The sequence below is a fragment of the Doryrhamphus excisus genome, chromosome 4, assembly GCF_030265055.1.
Source record: "Doryrhamphus excisus isolate RoL2022-K1 chromosome 4, RoL_Dexc_1.0, whole genome shotgun sequence".
Taxonomy (NCBI): domain Eukaryota; kingdom Metazoa; phylum Chordata; class Actinopteri; order Syngnathiformes; family Syngnathidae; genus Doryrhamphus; species Doryrhamphus excisus.
Window position 1 is genome coordinate 16361328 of NC_080469.1, and position 18158 is coordinate 16379485.

At 41.0% G+C, this 18158-nt stretch overlaps 1 protein-coding gene across 7 annotated transcripts in view; it reads left to right on the forward strand.

The window, feature by feature from the left end:
• The window catches only part of pheta1 (PH domain containing endocytic trafficking adaptor 1), a 28284-nt gene extending 11930 nt beyond the window's left edge, over nucleotides 1-16354 (forward strand). For 2 of the 7 annotated variants that reach the window (XR_009129711.1, XR_009129713.1), the window contains 2 exons: nucleotides 8052-9722; nucleotides 14209-14921. Coding sequence is in view for 4 of the 7 variants with exons in the window: in XM_058072081.1 (XP_057928064.1) it covers nucleotides 15376-16227 (852 nt within the window). In the remaining 3 variants the exon portion in view is untranslated. Of the gene's footprint in view, nucleotides 1-8051; nucleotides 9723-14208; nucleotides 14922-15334 lie in introns of those variants that run through there. The other 5 variants (XM_058072081.1, XR_009129712.1, XM_058072079.1 and 2 more) reach the window with 5 other exon arrangements.
• The last annotated feature ends 1804 nt before the right edge of the window (nucleotides 16355-18158 follow it).

An 18158-nucleotide genomic window follows, 5' to 3' on the forward strand; every position in this document is an offset into this window, starting at 1 on the left:
ATCATTGTAGAACATCAAGGATTTTTAGCATGCCCTCCAAAGCATTCTGAAAACAACTCATAGTGGGTCATGGCATAGCCAGCCCTGATGGAATCTGATTAGTATCTGCAGCCTTTTTGGACAAGCAGTGTCCTTATTGAGTTGGATATGCTTACTGATGACTAAATCCAAATCCATCACGTGACCCTTGCTGGCCTTCCAATCCCAACATCTAGATTATGGATCACTATAAAAATGAGCCAAGAGGGAAAGAGGATGGTGGGTAAAAAAAGAAAAAAGACGCACACCATGTGAGAGAGAGTGTGTCATTTCATGGTGGACTCATGTTTGTCCTCAAGATGATTGCTGTCATCAGAGAACAGCATTTCCAGTATTTATGATGTCCTATTGGGACTCTAATGAGTCTGGCGGCGGCGTGTTCCCACTTACACACACTCAAATTCATACACACTTGAGATGGACGCAGTTACAGCATGGCGTGCGGCCAATATCATTAATAGGCACAACACATAAGCACTTTGGCTGACGTACTAATGTAGTCGCTGAAGAGGAAATTGACACTTCATGTAAAGCACTGCAAGTCAGGACTCTTCTGCTTTGTCATTTTTTTCTTGAGAATAGGTATTTCATTTATTTTTATTCTGAATTAACAAAAATGTGTAGAAGCCGGTTTGTTAAATTTTGCTTCGGTGTCGCTGTCAGGCAAATTGGCGTCTTTATTCAAGACAGTGCATGATATGCTGTTTGAAGAAAAACAAACACTGGATCATATCAGAAATCTGCATGCATATACTTTAGAGACCCTACAATGGCATGAAGTGATCAACGTTATTACGCTTGCATCACATGATCAACGGCATATGCTACCATATCACGATGGGCTCGTTTTTGTTCCTTTTCCTTTCGGTGCTACACTGGCTGTTGTGCTGTTGCCTAAATAACAACGTTGGACTCTTTTGAGGCTAAATTACACTTGAAATTAAATTCTTCATACTTGTGTAAAAATAAGTTAACCACTGTTAATATGAAGATGTAAATGATGCAGTGCAACTGCTATGGTCTGCAATGATAGAGGGGGTTTGTGTCATCGATGCTCATTCTTGTGATTGTCACACAACTGTAAAAAAAAAAAAGCGAAAACACTTTTTAACTCATTCAATCTTGGCCATTTTTTATGATTTTGACTGATTTTTCAAGGCACACAAAACATTGTGTTCTTGGGCTATATAGACTCTATAAAGACTCTCATCTTTCATCGGGAAAAGTTTGTTTCCACCTTTTTCCGTTCTTTCGTAATCAACAAGAATATAGGTAAGTTTCAGCAAAATATCAGTTCTCAACAAAAATAGAGAAAAGAAACATTTCAAGCATAACCTTCACTTTGACACAAACTTGGACATATATATTTAGCCAAAATATGTATAAGGTAAACAACAATTCCACAACATGAACACAAAAAAAATATGTCTTTGGTAGCCAATGAGGTCTATAAACTGCAGGTGTCCACATCGTAACATAGGATATTTAGTACATGGAAAAATGTTTGAAGTTTTTGATTGATGGCTTTTTTCCAAATAGTGAATGTAATACAGGAGCACTTTAAACATCAGACCACATCTAACTATGTCATTTAATTTTACAGTTTTGTTGTGTTTTTTTTTTTTACTAAATAAGACATCCGACTTGCAAGTCATGTTGCCAGTTTGTATGTTAAAAGTTGAAATACTTAGAAAGCAACTGGCGGGCCGGATTCAAACGCTGCTCTACAGGGTGGGCAAAAAGAAGGTTATAGTTCATTCTTAGACATTTCAACAACCCTTCTTTTGGGGGGTGTTGCCAAGAAAAAGGCCAAAATAAAATGCCTTAGACACTCACAGATCACGCACAACAGTGCAACTTTCCATGTTAGCGGTTTCTACTGAAAACATTTTGTATTTAACACAGAGTGGTTAAATGGTGTCATAATGCCTGTAGTGCTGCCAATTCAAACTGACCTGTGGGCTTTTTTTCCCCTCCATTGGAGTATGATTGAGTCCGATGTATTGTGCAGCGCTCGACAATAACGATGTACCGATGGCCCGGGGCAAGTTAAAACAAAATTCAATAATTCAAGTAAATCCAATCAGTGATATTCCTGTCGGGCAGGTGTACTTTGGCATGCCATACTGCCAAGAGTTTTTTTTTAAAGCGGTTCTTGTTGGGTGTTGGTAAAACAATAACTGCGTAATTCCGGTGGTAATTTGCAAACCAATGCTTGCAAATCTTGAAATGGACCAATCAATCGTTTATTTAGACCGCGGCCCGCAGTCCACAGTCCGCGTTTTACCCACACCCGTTCTGGTTCGCGATCAACCAATCAGCGATCGTTTGACTACGAAAATCTATCATGGCGTCTCTGCCAACATCGTCTAATTCATCGTTTAAACCACAAGAAATGATAATAATTTAATCTTTATTTGAGATTCTCATGTGATGCCACAAAAATTAGATGATATCATTATGGCAGTCTTTTCATTTTACATGCGGCAAGTTCGGGCAAGTAGTTCTCACCTTAAGGATTCCCCATGGCCAAGTCATTTTTGTTTTTAATGTCGAGCCCTGTTGCGTATGGCCATGAAAACCACGGAATCATCCAGTCTGCCAGATAGGTGAACATTGAAGTTTTATAATGAATGCTTCATTTATTACAGTTGCTTTTCCTGTAAAAAGTCATCTGTCAAATCTTATCTGCTTTGAACAAAATGTGCTATGTTGTGCGCCTGCGGGGTCAGAAGCGGTAGTGTTCAACCATTCAGTTGAATTAAACTTTAATTAAACCCTTTCATCTGGGGTATGATCCCGATCATGCAGACGGCAGCGTTGGAAAAATGAACACAAAAAATCTGTTGAACATGTAGAGACGCTTAGCTCTGTGTTCTCCGGGTGGAGGTGGTGTTGGAACAGCGTATGAAGGACAGGAGCAGGGTCTAAGTGTCTTTCACTTGTGTAATGTCAAATATTTGGATGGGGTTGTTACGGGCAGGGAGGAGGTGGATCTTCGCCGCCTCCATCATGACTCAAGACTGACTCAGCCGTGTTGACCTACCCCTTACAGCAGCTCGCAATTGTGCTCCATAGCCCACCTCTCCCTCTCTCTTTTCAGCTCATGTCTTCCTTCGTGTCTTTCTTACCGTCCCCTCAGATGATGCACAACTCCCACTCAACAGCAGCTGTATGCATAACAATGCTCCTGAATTGTGTGTGTGTGTGCACTCCATACATGCCGGGTGGGCTTTGGGCGCTATTATTACTATTATTAAATAAGACATGTGACACTCAGCAGCACAACAAAACAACCTTTGGCTGCCTTTCAAATGGTGTCTTTAATCAAACAGCCCACCGTGCCTATTTGTCTTTGGCAAAAAAAAAAAAAAAGGCCTCGGCTGTGCGTGCATTCTCCACTCGATAGCTTTAAATTACAAATGGAGCCTCTCGGGGTGAAAACATCTACTCTCGCTCATTATGCTTTCCGCTGATAAATGACACCCCGGCACGTTGTGTGTATTCACTTTGAGCGGCGACGCGATGAAGTGTAAAAGCTAATTGGGCAAATGATTACACCTGCTGCTTCCGTAATTAACTCGAACACACTGTGGCAGGCCATCTACACAGACCAGTAATGCTCGGAAAGTGACAGAAGCTGGACTTTTGATCACTGCCGCCTTGCATAGCAACCAAAATGAATAGAGGTCTTTCCTTGACGTCAATGAACAGTTAAAATATTTAACCTATGACATTTAACATCAGCTACCTATCTTGTATATGATCTAAAATCAAACAATGATTAAAAATATATATACTTTTGACAGTTATACAATAACTTTGGGCTGCACAGGCAAGTTGTTAGCACACAGGCCTCACAGCTAAGACACCCGAGTTCAATTCCACACTCGGCCATCTCTGTGTGGATTATGCATGTTCTCCCCGTGCATGCGTGGGTTTTCTCCGAGTACTCCGGTTTCCTCCCACATTCCAAAAACATGCTAGGTTAATTGGTGACTCCAAATTGTCCATAGGTATGAATGTGAGTGTGAATGGTTGTTTGTCTATATGTGCCCTGTGATTGGCTGGCCACCAGTCGAGGGTGTACCCCGCCTCTCGCCAAAGACAGCTGGGATACGCTTCAGCACCCCCGCGCCCCTTGTGAGGATACATGGCAGAAAATGAATGAATGAACAATCTGAAGGCAAAAGACCAATTATAATTAATAATTCATTTATATTAATTAATAATAATTTAATTCCAGACCTTGGACATACTGAGCAAGCCAGATTGTTGCAGAATGATAAAGTCATTTTATACATATATATGACAAAATGAATCGATGGAGGCTGCACGACGGTCAATTCCACCCTCGGCCATCTCTGTGTGGAGTTTGCATGTTCTCCGGGTACTCCGGTTTCCTCCCACATTCCAAAAACATGCTGTGAGTGAATGAGTGTGAATGGTTGTTTGTCTATATGTGCCCTGTGATTGGCTAGCGACCAGTCCAGGGTGTACCCCGCCTCTTGCCCAAAGACAGCTGGGATAGGCTCCAGCACCCCCGCGAACCTCGTGAGGAAAAGCGGTAGAAAATGAATGAATGAATCAATCGAGAGGAGCCCTCGGAGAAGGCCCAAGGGTAGACCTAGGACACACTGGTAGGACTATGTCTCATAGCTGGCCTAGGAATGCCTTGGTGTCCTCTGAGTGGAACTGGAAGAGGTGGCCGGAGACTGGGAAGCCTGGACTTCCCTGCTGAGACTGCTGCCTCCATGACCTAACCCAGATAAGAGAAAGTACATGGATGGGCAAAAAAGTGAAAAAGAGCAAAGACAGAGGTTTTGTTACCAGTGGGTGCCCACTAACACAGGCTGATTCCGGTCAATCAATTCATTGTTTGTTGCAAAGGATATCTGTATTACTTATGTAAACTTTGACCTCCACTCCACAAGAAACCCGCCTTGCTAACCTTTAACCGCTTGGTTCAGACATCCTTCAAAACCGATACCATTCTTGTTAAATGGCCTTCTAAATTACTTGCTTCCGTCTGAGGCGAATGTTTGACTTGTCGCTTGTGTCTTTAAAAACGTCGAACTGCCACTCACACTCACAGAGCCTCTTTGCCTGTTTTCTTGTCATTTTCCAAGCTGGCAAGTGCAGGGCGCGCCATAAAAGTGTGCAATAAGGCTCAATAAACGTGTCAAGTGTGAGCTACGCACACATCGCCACTGAATATTAATTAGCTGCTATGTCTCCTTCTCGTCTGCCAAGAGCTTGTTTATGCGTTCATTGTACAGCCTCAATGCATCATTCGCTTTGATTTTTTTTTTTAGTGGCATGATTGAAAAAGACAATTTTATGAGGGAATCATCAAAGTGAACCAAGTAAATGTGGCCTTGCTTGATTAACTTGCATTTTGGAACTCTAGCACATTAGCCTTGGATATGATGCAAGAAATTCCATGTGTGTCCTTGCCTGCATGCACATTTGTTTTATTTTGCTCATATTGTGGCCAGAGTTTTAGCCGGCAGTGAAATGTGATTAATTTTATTTTTTTAAGATGAGTGTGTAAAATCTTCCAAAAGATGCCATATCAGGCCTTGTTTGTTGTGGTAAAGATGTCTCCTGCGACACATGGTGGTATCAGTCATAGTATGAGTAATTACGGCCACAGTTCTAATTTTCCACAGGGGGGGAAACTGCAGCTTTACAGTTGCTATATCGAGTATGTTTTTGTTGTAAAGATGTCTACTGTGACACATGGTGGTGACTATTTTTGTTAGTACTTCGAAAAAATACTATTTCACACCCGTAAAAGTCAGCTGTACAGGTATGTCATACAGGGTTTCCCCAAGGATGTTTTAGGAGGATCTACCCCCTACTGCAAATAGAGAATATTCATTCATTCATATTCTACTGCTTATCCTCACAAGGGTCATGGGGGTGCTGGAGCCTATCCCAGCTGTCTTCGGGCGAGAGGCGGGGTACACACGCCAGCCAATCACAGGGCACATATAGACAAACAACCATTCACACTCACATTCATACCTATGGACAATTTGGAGTCATCAATTAACCTAGCATGTTTTGAGATTGTGGGAGGAAACCGGAGAAAACCCACGCATGCACGGGCAGAACATGCAAACTCCACACAGAGATGGCCAATGGTGGAATTGAACTCCGGTCTTCTAGCTGTGAGGCCTGCGTGCTAACCACTCGCACACCGTGCAGCCCAACAGAGAATATATATTTCCTACATTATATAAATATGATTATTTATGCGGGCTGCACAGCGGTGGAGTGGTTAGCGCACAGACCTCACAACTAGGAGACCAGGGTTCAAGTCCACCCTTGGGCATCTCTGTGTGGAGTTTGCATGTTCTCCTTGTGCATGCGTGGGTTTTCTCCGGGTACTCCGGTTTCCTCCCACATTCCAAAAACATGCTAGGTTAATTGGCAACTCCAAATTGACCATAGGTATGAATGTGAGTGTGAATGGTTGTTTGTCTATATGTGCCCTGTGATTGGCTGGCGACCAGGGTGTACCCGCCTCTCGGATAGGCCGCAGCACCCCCGCGATCCTCGTGAGGAAAAAGCGGTAGAAAATGAATGAATGATTATTTATGCACATTGTACATGTATATAAAAAGTATGCAAGTTACAAATCAGATACAGATACAACATATATCCATCCATTTTCTATTCCACTTCTCACGAGGGTCCCAAGCATGCTGGAGCCTATCCTAGCTGTCTTTAGGCGAGAGGCAGGGTACACCCTGGACTGGTCGCCATCGAATTTCAGGGCACAATTGACTGATGTCACATGATGTCTACAAAGGGCCATTTACTGTAATGATATGTGTGACGACCCACACAACGTTGACATTGCTGATATAGCATATGGCCATTCATAAAACGTATTACTGAACGTTGTTGTCATGTAATTTAAAAAAAAACTTTATTTTGCCGCTCCACCATCAACCATATCATGCAAAGTGTGTTGTGGTAAAGACTCAGGGTGTCACAAGACAAGATGCGACCAAACCCGAGATTAGGTCTACCAGACGAGACAATATTTTAATATTACTTAAGAAAAGTAGAATGAAAAAACCTGGCACCAGTCCAGGGTGTACCCCGGCTCTCGCCCAAAGACAGCTGCGATCGGCTCCAGCATCGGCTCCAGCATAAAGGATAAACCGGCATCCCACATTCCAAAAACATGCATGTTAATTGGCGACTCCTTATTGTCCATAGGTATGAATTGTTTGTCTATATGTGTCCTGCGATATTAGTGTGTTGTGTATTGACGCCGGCAAAATGTTCAAGCTTATTTTCATTTATTGTGTGATTTATTAATCAGCTATTGTGCCAGGCCTAGCGCCCATGAACGAGAAAATGTTAATATTGTGACACCTCACGTCAGGACGTCATGGTAGTATCTGCCGTTATTAAGCTTTTAACAGCCATAGCACAATTGTTTTCCTGAGGGGAAAGACACCGTGTCTGCTCTGCCTGCAGTGTGTGCTGAAGTTGTGTAGCGATGTCTGTTGTGTCTTAAATGCGTCAAACTGCGTCAACTCCAGCTTTACAGATGTCATGTGAGCTTTGGATTTACAGGTGTCAGGCATGATCTGTTGGCAGTGTGCCCCCGTGATAATGACCTCTAACTGTGACAAAGGGTGTGATCAGTCATATTGTGCAGCTAATTACAGCCACACTTTGAATTCTCCTGGGGTGGAAACTCCGGCTTTACAGATGCCACATCTGCTTTGCAGGACTGATTCAACAAGATGAAAAAAGTAGCCATTAAGACTGTCTTGTCACGAAGGAGAATGTTTTAGGCTTTTTTGTCCATGGAGGGAAATGCACCAGATGGCTCATTAACAGGCTGGGTGGTGTGTGTGTGTGTGTGTCACCATACTTTCATTTCCCTCAGTGCAAATTGTTGTTAGCACTCAGTCAAGTGTCTCTTGTCTGTGTCATATCACATTGTGGCACTTATGCCTTTGCTCTTTTTCATTCCACCGCAGGTCCCCTCCGAGACCCTTCAGCGACACCTGCAAGCGGGGTGCTCGTTTGGGCGGAGGCGAGGAAACCAAGCATCAATCTTATTTTGGAAGGCTGGCGACCAACAGGAGATGAATCAAGGCTGTGAATTTGGAGCACTTCAACAACAACAACATTTTCAGGCTTAGTGAAATGAGGGACATTTCCCTGTGGGTTGTACTCAAAATATTGGGTTCTCAAAAATACAGCGGCACATTCTAAAAATCAACAGTAATGTCACAAGAATAAAGTCAAAATATTATGAGGAAAAAGTTGGAATCTAACAAAATGTCTGAGGACCATGTTATAATGTAAAGAAAAATAACGTAATTTTAGTTGTCTAAGGTATATAGAATATAGAACAAATATATAGAAAAATACAGTATTTTTTTAAGTTGTAATATTTTGTGAAGTAAACAAAACAATTGATAAAATTTACATTTTTGGAATATAAGGTCTTGGAAAAAGTTGTAATCTTACAATAATGTGCAAATATAAGAAGAAAATTATAATAAACAGTAGACATTTTTAAAAAGTGCTGTAATTTTACAATAATAAAGTCAAAATATTAAGAGTAAAAAGTTGGAATCTAATGAAAAGTCATAATTTTATGAGGATAATGGTATAATATGAGGAAAATATAGAATATATAGAAAGTTTGAAATATTTTGCGAAACAAAGGTTGTGGAAAAAGTTACAATCTTGTAAGAATGAAGTCAGAATGTAAGAATAAAATCATAATTTATTAAAAGTTTTCAATAAAAAAAAACAGCCGTAAGTCAAAATATTCATTCAGTCATTTACAAAAATAGTTGCACTTTTACAGGAATAAACTCACACTATCGTGATGAAAATTTAAAAAAATAAAATAAAAATATGTAATATAGTATAGTATATATATAGTATGTATTTAATAGTATGGCAATAAAGTCCTAATATTATGAAATGAATTTAGAATTATTAAAGATGAAAGTCGAAATATTTGGCAAATAAAAGCAAAAAATGGTAATCAACTGTTTTTTGTTAATATATAACTTTTAACATATTTACAAAAAATCAAAGCAGCTCCTGCGTCCTTTCATTTTTCACGACATGACCCTCGCTGGAAAAGGTTTTTATATAACATTTTTATAAAGCGATATGAATAAGTGTCCAATGGAGACGCAGTAATCTGTACGAATTAGCAGTTCCTGGAGGTCTCTGCTAATTTCAAATATGATGTCCTGCAGCATATGCACGTTACACTTAAATAAGAGGAAGATGAATGATGGTGGCTGCTTTGTGTCTAAACAATATATCCATCATACATATCACTAGGATGTGCCAAGCAAGCTACCGGTGTGTTTTCTTACTTTCTGCCCCGCCCCCACACAGATAAAACAATGCTGATTCTGATGGAAGTAATAATTTGCATCAAATTTTTCCGTGTATGCAAATCTACATGAGCATGTTTGATATCTCTATATTTCAAGCATTTTTTTTCTACAGAGACTTTTAACATTTGAATAGAGGATATTTTTGATATCACGACTGAAGACGACTGAAACATGTCACTGCGCCCCGCAATCAGCGGGAGGAGAGACGCTGTGCAGACGGAGAATGAAAGTGGAGAACATCAATGGCGTGAGGAAAGAAGCGCTGCAAGAATGGCGAACGTGAGCGCTCACTTTGTCCTTCCTTCACCGACTTTTTCTATGCATTTGACGCAGAGAGCCCACTCTGCTCCACACACACACACACACATCGCTAACATGAACAATAACACATTCTCATTTTGTCAGTACAGTGGAACCTTTTAAATCAACAATTGACTTTTACGCTTTAAATGAATGAATGAATGAATGAACTTTGTACTATATGAGAGCTCAGCCTGCATCTAATGACTAAATCTGTGCATGTGATGTGCTTTTTCTTGAGCTTTTGGGATTTTTGCAACACTTATTCAAAAAAAGGTTTGCCGTTACAATAGATTTTAGCACAGCACAAACGGCCTCACTTATCATACCTCATAAATAGGGATGTCCGAATTATCGGAACCGATAATTAGCGGTCCGATATCAGCATGAAAATGTGATATTGGTATCAGATGTTTTTCTAGATAATAAAAATGCTGCATACAACACATATGTGTTCATTCCACCACAGGAGATATGTCATGTTACACCTATCGGTATCGAAAATTGAGAGTTGGACAATATCGGCATATTGGTTTTCTGAAAAAAAAGCCAATATCGGATATCCCTACTCATAAGGTCTAAGTTCATCCAGCATAAAAGGATTCAGTCTTAAATGCGGGTTTTGCTTTTTTGCGACTTTTTTGCAACACAAAAAAGTCCACCGTCACGCTTAACGAATAAGATTCCATCTAACCTCACAAGATTTCAATTCAGCCAATATCAAAGGATTAAATGTGTGATTTGCTTTTTCTTTGGATTTTTTGCAACTCTTTTATACCAAAAAAGGACCACTGTCACACTAATACGCAGTTCACATTCCCTCTTCATATGTTCTGCTTCCCTTTGGCTTTTTCCCCCCAAAAAGAAAAGAATACACTGCAAAAGTAACAACGAGCATGGAGGTTTTAGTTTGTACATTTTGCAATGTTTTCATATGACATCTAGTAAAGTTAAGTGTTATGGTTTTTTTTAGGTCCTAATTGGAACTTAGCTTTTCACTTGTATGACAGTAACAATGTTAAAATGTCACATGGGAATACACACAAACAATAATATTGTTTTTGATGGTGACATTTTGACTCTGGAACTCTGGAACTTTTGTTATCTCTAATGGGAATAATTGCTTCCAAATCCAAACAAATAAACGGATTGTGTGTGATTTTAGAGGTTCCACTGTATAACTAAAGCATGGAAACCAAATACAAAAATGGATATTCATACGACTCGATGATCAAAAGTCAGCAGTTCAGTTTGGATCAGTAAATCTAAAAATAACATGTAAAGAATCCCCCCCCCAAAAAATGAGGTACATTCTATAATTTTCCCACTGGAGTGTCTCATAAAAGACATCTGTGATGTTTTTGCTATATGTGTCAGCAAACTGATGCAGAAGCAATGATGAGAAGTAAATACTTTGCACTTCAACTTGTCTGTGTGTCATTTATGCTCATCTAGTCTCCATCTGTGCTCTCACACTCTCAGAACTTATAGTCAAAACACAGGAAATGAAAGCATCCTCCAGAGCATTGCACGATTAATCATAGTTAGACCAAAAGCGGCGTGGGGCAGATCTTTTTTTCAAGGGAAATGGAAATGGCATCGGCAGCTGCATCAGTTAATTGCGAGATTAGTGTGATGAGACCACCAAAGGCCAACAGCTCTCTCCATGAGTTAGAGCAAATTCACGGTCAGCGGCAATATGGCTGCTATTATAAATGTGAAGGTCAGGATAGGAGAATTTAGAAGGCTATGGCGACGGCACAGAATGTCAAAGGTTATGGAATATTTGAGAGAGTGGAGGCGAAAATTACCTTCATGCTTTTAAGAATGGAAAGTGTTTTTGAATGTACAGTATACACACGTACAATGGGATTTAAAACTCTTATACTAAGGTCAATAGCAATATAATTAGAATCCGTCTGTCAGGTGTTATGGACTGATAAATGTTTCTGTCATCACCTACTGATGTTTTCCTACCAGTCTACCTACTACCAACTACCTGTTGGACATCTGTCATTTAGTACATTCCAAATGGTTAGTCATCACTCATTTATCGAGGTTAACCAGTTCCAGACCCGACCACGATAAGTGAATTTAGTAGTATTCAATATTAATAAATGCAATATTTTTCTTAGAAAGGGCTGCACAGTGAATGAGTGGTTAGCATGTAGGCCACACAGTCAGGAGATCGGGAAGAAGATCTGGGTTCAATTCCGCGCTTGGACATCTGGAGTTTGCATGTTCTCCCCGTGCATGCGTGGGTTTTCTCCAGGTACTCCGGTTTCCTCCCACATTCCAAAAACATGCTAGGTTAATTGGCGACTCTAAATTGTCCATAGGTATGAATGTGAGTGTGAATGGTTGTTTGTCTATATGTGCCCTGTGATTGGCTGGCCACCAGTCCCCGTCGTCCCCCCCGTGTACCCCGCCTCTCACTGAAAGGCAGCTGGGATAGGCTCCAGCATACCCGCGACTCTAGTGAGAATAAGCGGCAAAGGATAGATTTTCATAAAAAACCTGTTCATTAGAAAGGTCCGATATTGGCTTTTTTGCCGAAAACCGATATGCCGATATTGTCCAACTCTCAATTACCGATACCGAGTATTAGTATGTGGCACATATATGTGCGGTATACAGCATTTCTTTAACATTGGTTTTCACAATACCGATATCAACCGATATTGCATTTTTATGTTTTATGTATGTACTTTTAAGTATCGGTACCGATATTTATCAGACATTCTGCTGTTTATGACTTTCTAGACATTTTTTACAATTATTAGAGCCCTGTAGACATGATATAACACCCCTATAGTCACCTTTACACTCCTGTTATTCTGCGTGAACAACGCAGTGCTCAACTGTAATGCACAGGCTAGGGGAACCCAGCAGGAACATAAGAGACGGCTGCCGCTAGCATAGCAAGTTACCAAGCTGACAAGTTAGCCTCTCCAATGTAGTTATTCTGAACAGAAAGAATTTCAAACGAAGTGTGGAAGAAGGACAAAGTAAGAGGCCAAACCTTACCACTGCCACACTGAATGCGAGGACAACTACGTCATGCCGGACATGACACGGAGTGTGAAGGTCATCTAATGTCATGTCTCATCAATGTAACATTAGTGATCCCTCATGACTGGAATACTACATATAATATACAATATTTTTGGAATTACCATCCATAGTAAAGCATGAAAAAGTGGGCATTTATTTATTCATTTTATTCAATACAGACTGCAAAAATATTGGCCTCATTGATCCAATACATAAGGTACTATACCTGCAACTCCCCAGGATGGTTTGACCTGGACAGTAAGACTCCTCATTGCATGGAAGATCAAGACTGCTGCCATAGCTTACTTGTGTGCATTTCTCTACCCAAAGTCTTCTGGCATCAGAATTGCCTCATGCATGCCACCACTGGCACCCTGAAGGCAGCCTCAGCTTCCAGTCCAAATTTGTACCATTGTAAAGTGTCAACTCACATCTGTTTTGTCAAGTGAACAAGTTGGATACGCGTCCATTGGTACATTCATTCATGCATGTCACTCTTACTTGGCAAGCTGCTATGGCGGAAGGCTCTCAAGGCAAAACATGACAATGCTTCTAATGTGCAGGCGGCCAGTGTTGTGTACCCGAGGGCAACAGCGTATATCCATATACCGTGTGTGTGTGTGTGTGTGTGTGTGTGTGTGTGAATGTGTTGGTATGCTTGGGGTTGTGTAGCTCTTGTTGGAAATGATCTTCAAGTTCATTTAGATAAGATTTGCCTTAATTGGCTGAAATTAAATGTTATGAATATATGACATGAATTAGAAAAACACCTGGTGTGTACAATTACAAGGGATCTATCCATGCACAATGAAAATTATATATAAAATTGACCATATCTATTTCATAGACCATGAAATAGATTTTATATGTATATATGCTATGTAACGGGCGGCACGGCGGTCGAGTGGTTAGCACACAGACCTCACAGCAAGGAGGACCAGGGTTCGATTCCACCCTTGGCCATCTCTGTGTGGAGTTTGCATGTTCTCCCTGTGCATGCGTGGGTTTTCTCCGGGTACTCCGGTTTCCTCCCACATTCCAAAAACATGCAAGGTTAATTGGCGACTCCAAATTGTCCATAGGTATGAATGTGAGTGTGAATGGTTGTTTGTTTATATGTGCCCTGTGATTGGCTGGTGACCAGTCCAGGGTGTACCCCACCTCTCGCCCAAAGACAGCTGGGATAGGCTCCAGCACCCCCGCGACCCTCGTGAGGAAAAAGCGGTAGAAAATGAATGAATGAATGCTATGTAACATGCCTATAGGGTGTCATTATCAGCAAATGTTGTTACCTTGCATTTAAAAATAAGTTGAAGTATTCATTTTGTCTGAACTGTGCACTTTTGTGTAAATGTTGTATAATGTCTGTACATAAAGTCTGTATATTTTTACTTTTTTTGTATCCATGCAGCGGTTGCAGTCACACATTTGATAGTCGACATCCCACCTTTCCAAGGGCAGCGATGGGATACGCTCGTTTCATGTTATTCTATTTGGATGCCACCTATACCAGGAAGGAAGGGAAGCAGCAGTCACATATCCCGCCCATCTAACTGGTTCCGTTAATAGAACATGAGCGCTCCTTGTTGGTCATGTGACCTGGAAAAAAATGGGAGAAAGAAGGAAGATAGATAAATTATTGTTCTAGGATTTCTAGGATTTAACCGAGACGAAGCATCTTTTGTAACGGGTAACGTGTTTAAAGCTAACATTTACGTTGTCCATATTGTAATCGGGTCGCTAACGGTGCTAGCTGACATCGCTACTGAGGTTTATTGTGTTTTTGTGAACTCTGCCGCAGTTAAAGTGTATATTGTCTCGAGCCAGTCAAACTGGGGAAACGGTACACCGCGAATAACAAAAATTGTGTACTAGATACTTTGCTTGTATACTCTGTCTTTTTACTTCAACGTTTTTCCAGTCTGAGCAAAGTGCTGATGTGCCAAAAAAAGGGTGGCGACAAAGCCTGAATCATTACCTGGGTGTAGGACATAACAGCGACATGTTATTTTCCATGTAACATAAACTGTTGTTTTAGTCATGTTTTTTTGTGAAATAGTGTGGAGATATGATATTTGAAGGTTTGTAAACAAACGATGATGGACGCAGGAGACAACTTGGCACGTAAGTCACTAATAGTTTTAGATGAGTAGGGTTTTTCATATTTCATATGGTGGCCTGGGGCGTTTATTCACTCAACTGCAGAGAGAACCTGGTAGCTAGTAGGGGGGCTACACTTCCACCTTCAGTTATTTTCATTTTGTATATCATGGCAAGAATTTGTTATACCTTCACATATTTCATATTTACCTCCGTATCCAACAAGATATGGATATCTATGTATGAGCCTGTATATATTTTTCTAAAATTCAATCGTGAAATTATGAGTTTAGGTAAAGAGGATGCCCTGTGTTGACTGTGTGTTGTTTACCAAAGGCTGTGACCCAGTTTATGGTAGCGCATGTGACTCCAAAGCAAAGTTTATCCTATTGTGAAAGACTTAAATCTGAAATGTCTGCCTTTCCAATGGCTTACAGATGAATAAAGCACACGGCGAGGAAGAAGAAGAGGAGCGACGATGAAGCTGAACGAACGCAGCGTGGCTCACTACGCCACCTGCGACTCACCGCCCGACAAGACAGGCTTCCTGTTCAAAAAGGGCGAGCGCAACACAGCCTACCACCGCCGCTGGTTCGTCCTGAAGGGAAACATGCTCTTCTACTTTGAGGAGCGTGACGGACGCGAGCCCATCGGTGTCATCGTTCTGGAGGGGTGCACCGTGGAGCTCTGCGAGTCGGCCGAGGAGTTCGCCTTCGCCATCAAGTTTGACTGCGCCAGGGCTCGGGTGTACAAGATGGCGGCTGACAATCAGGCCGCCATGGAGTCGTGGGTGAAGGCTTTGTCACGAGCTAGTTTTGACTACATGAGGCTGGTGGTGAAGGAGCTGGAGAGGCAGCTGGAGGAGATCCAGGAGGCTGCAAACGGAAGCAGGGCGAGGACATCCAAGCGAGGGTCCAAATCAAGATCTGGAGCATCTTCAACATCATCCTCTTTGTCATCATCATCATCAAGCTTCTCTTCCACATCAGCTTCTAGTCAAAAGAACCACCAGGATGATTCCCAGCTCATATCCGGATCTTCTAAGGAGAACGGTGTCGCGTGGAGCAAACCACACTCGGGCTTAGCCAACGGTTCCTCTGATGTAGTGTCCTCCTGTGTGGCCTGGGAGGGCGGGGGTCAATCTGGGAATGGCTGCATGGGGATGGGTCACAGGGCCAACGGGGTGAAGGCGCCACCGGTGCCACCCAGAAGAAGAGGAGCCTCTCTGGAGAGCCCCGTCTGCCCCGGCACGGGATGCTTTACCAAGCTTCATGACTGGTACGGCCTGGAAGTGGAGGAACTGAGGGCCCAGTGGCTGCAGAGCCAATAAACATAAGGAATCTAAGCATATGTCATTCCAGTGGCTGAAGCCTATCTCAACGGACCTAACGCAAAAGGGAGACAACATTCTGGACTGATTACCAATCAATCTCAGTCAGCTGTGTGAACCACTACACTAGTAATAGCAAATACAACATTCCTTCTTAACAAATGATTTGCTTTACCTCTGAGAGAGGACTTATTGTAATGGTGATTGACACTACATCCTGTCTGGCACAGGAGGGCGAATCAGTCTTATTTACTAGTCAGGTTGGTATAATGCAAAAGAATCCATAAGTCATCACTTTATGACACAAAGTAGTGTTGAAGATGTAGCTAAAATTCACTGCATGTCTTAATATGTAATTATAATTTAGTGCCTATACTATATTTACATTTACCGGTACCTACCGTGACCCATATCTTGTGAACACAACACATACTTTTTAGTTTGACTTGGCAGTCAACTTCAGCATTACGGTACATTGTTTGCGCATTTGATGATCGATGCACCCTCTTCTGTTTGAGTTGAGTTGTTCAGGTACACCCTAGGTTCCCAAAGTGGGGTACGCATACCCCAAATAAGTACATTTGAGGATTATTTTGTGCATTTGCAGTGTTGAATCTTAAAGAATCCATGCACTGAGGCTTTATCATTGGTTTAATGTATTTTTTTTTTTTTTACTTTGGATACTGCTTTATCGTGGTTGTTAAAACATTCCCCTTCGATCTGGTATTAAATGACTATACAGTCTTAAACCATAATCATTGTGAGTGGACAAAAATGCACAAATTGAAGCCATTCAAAGGGTAGAATGCCAACATCAGACTGGAATAAAAGGTATGTAGGATGATTATCTATTTCTTAGTGAAACTGTATCAAAACGTGGCAATGTAAAACACATTTTTGACCCGGAATCACTATAAAATTCATTCATCAATTAATCATTTTCAATATTTCTTGTTAATTAAGCAGGAGTAGGGGGTGCATTGCTTCAGGTCAAATGTATTAAGAGCTATGCAGCTGCAAAAAGGAACACCAGAGATCGACTAACTCAACAAACTAGCCAAATTATAGCTAAAGGGACTTTTGGAATTCTGTATACTATTATAAAGGATCCTAGTAACTTCTAACAGCGTCTACACTGTATAAAGTGGAAATCTATGCTAAAATTTAAATCTTTTTTTCTCACCAGCCACCTCACCTTTATCTTAGACCAATCAGGTTATGTTAATATATCTATACATAAGGTAAACTTAAAGTAAACACATTTTGTATGATAAAAGTGCCTAGTAAGAAACATTTTGACTTGATTTCCACTAATTGCAGTGTAGCACAGTTTTCCCTATCTGGGGCAGCCCTAATCAAAGTCCTCAGATAGCCATAGTAATTGATGGAGCAAATAGTATATTATTACATATTATGAGCATTTGTAGGGCTCAGTTTCAATTCCCACATTCAACTTCAAGGACACAAGTTTTGACTTTCTGGAAGTGACAATTGCAATATTTATAGGTTTTCTCTTCTGTAGTTTTTTTTGGTGAATTATAACAACTCCAGTTAGCTGCACTGCATTTTGCAGTTAAGTATGCTAAGTGTAAGCATGCAAGTAGGCTGGGTTAAATATATATTTTTTGCACTTTTTATAACAGATCCTGAGGTTTTACCAGTTTTTACTATTTCATGGCACACTTGATCAAATGCTCTTCTTGGCTGGAGTTTGATCACCGTTGATCTAGAGCTTGCTAAAGAACTATAGAGTTCATACAAAAAAAAAATGAAATGGCTAATATTTTGCATCAGTAACACCCTTATTGTATGTACCAGGTGTACATTCATCATTCACTTGAAAGGAAAACTGCACTTTTGGGGGGGGATGTTGCCCATCATCAACGTTCATGTGAGACATGAACACATGTCTTTTTCTGTTGAGTTCTAAA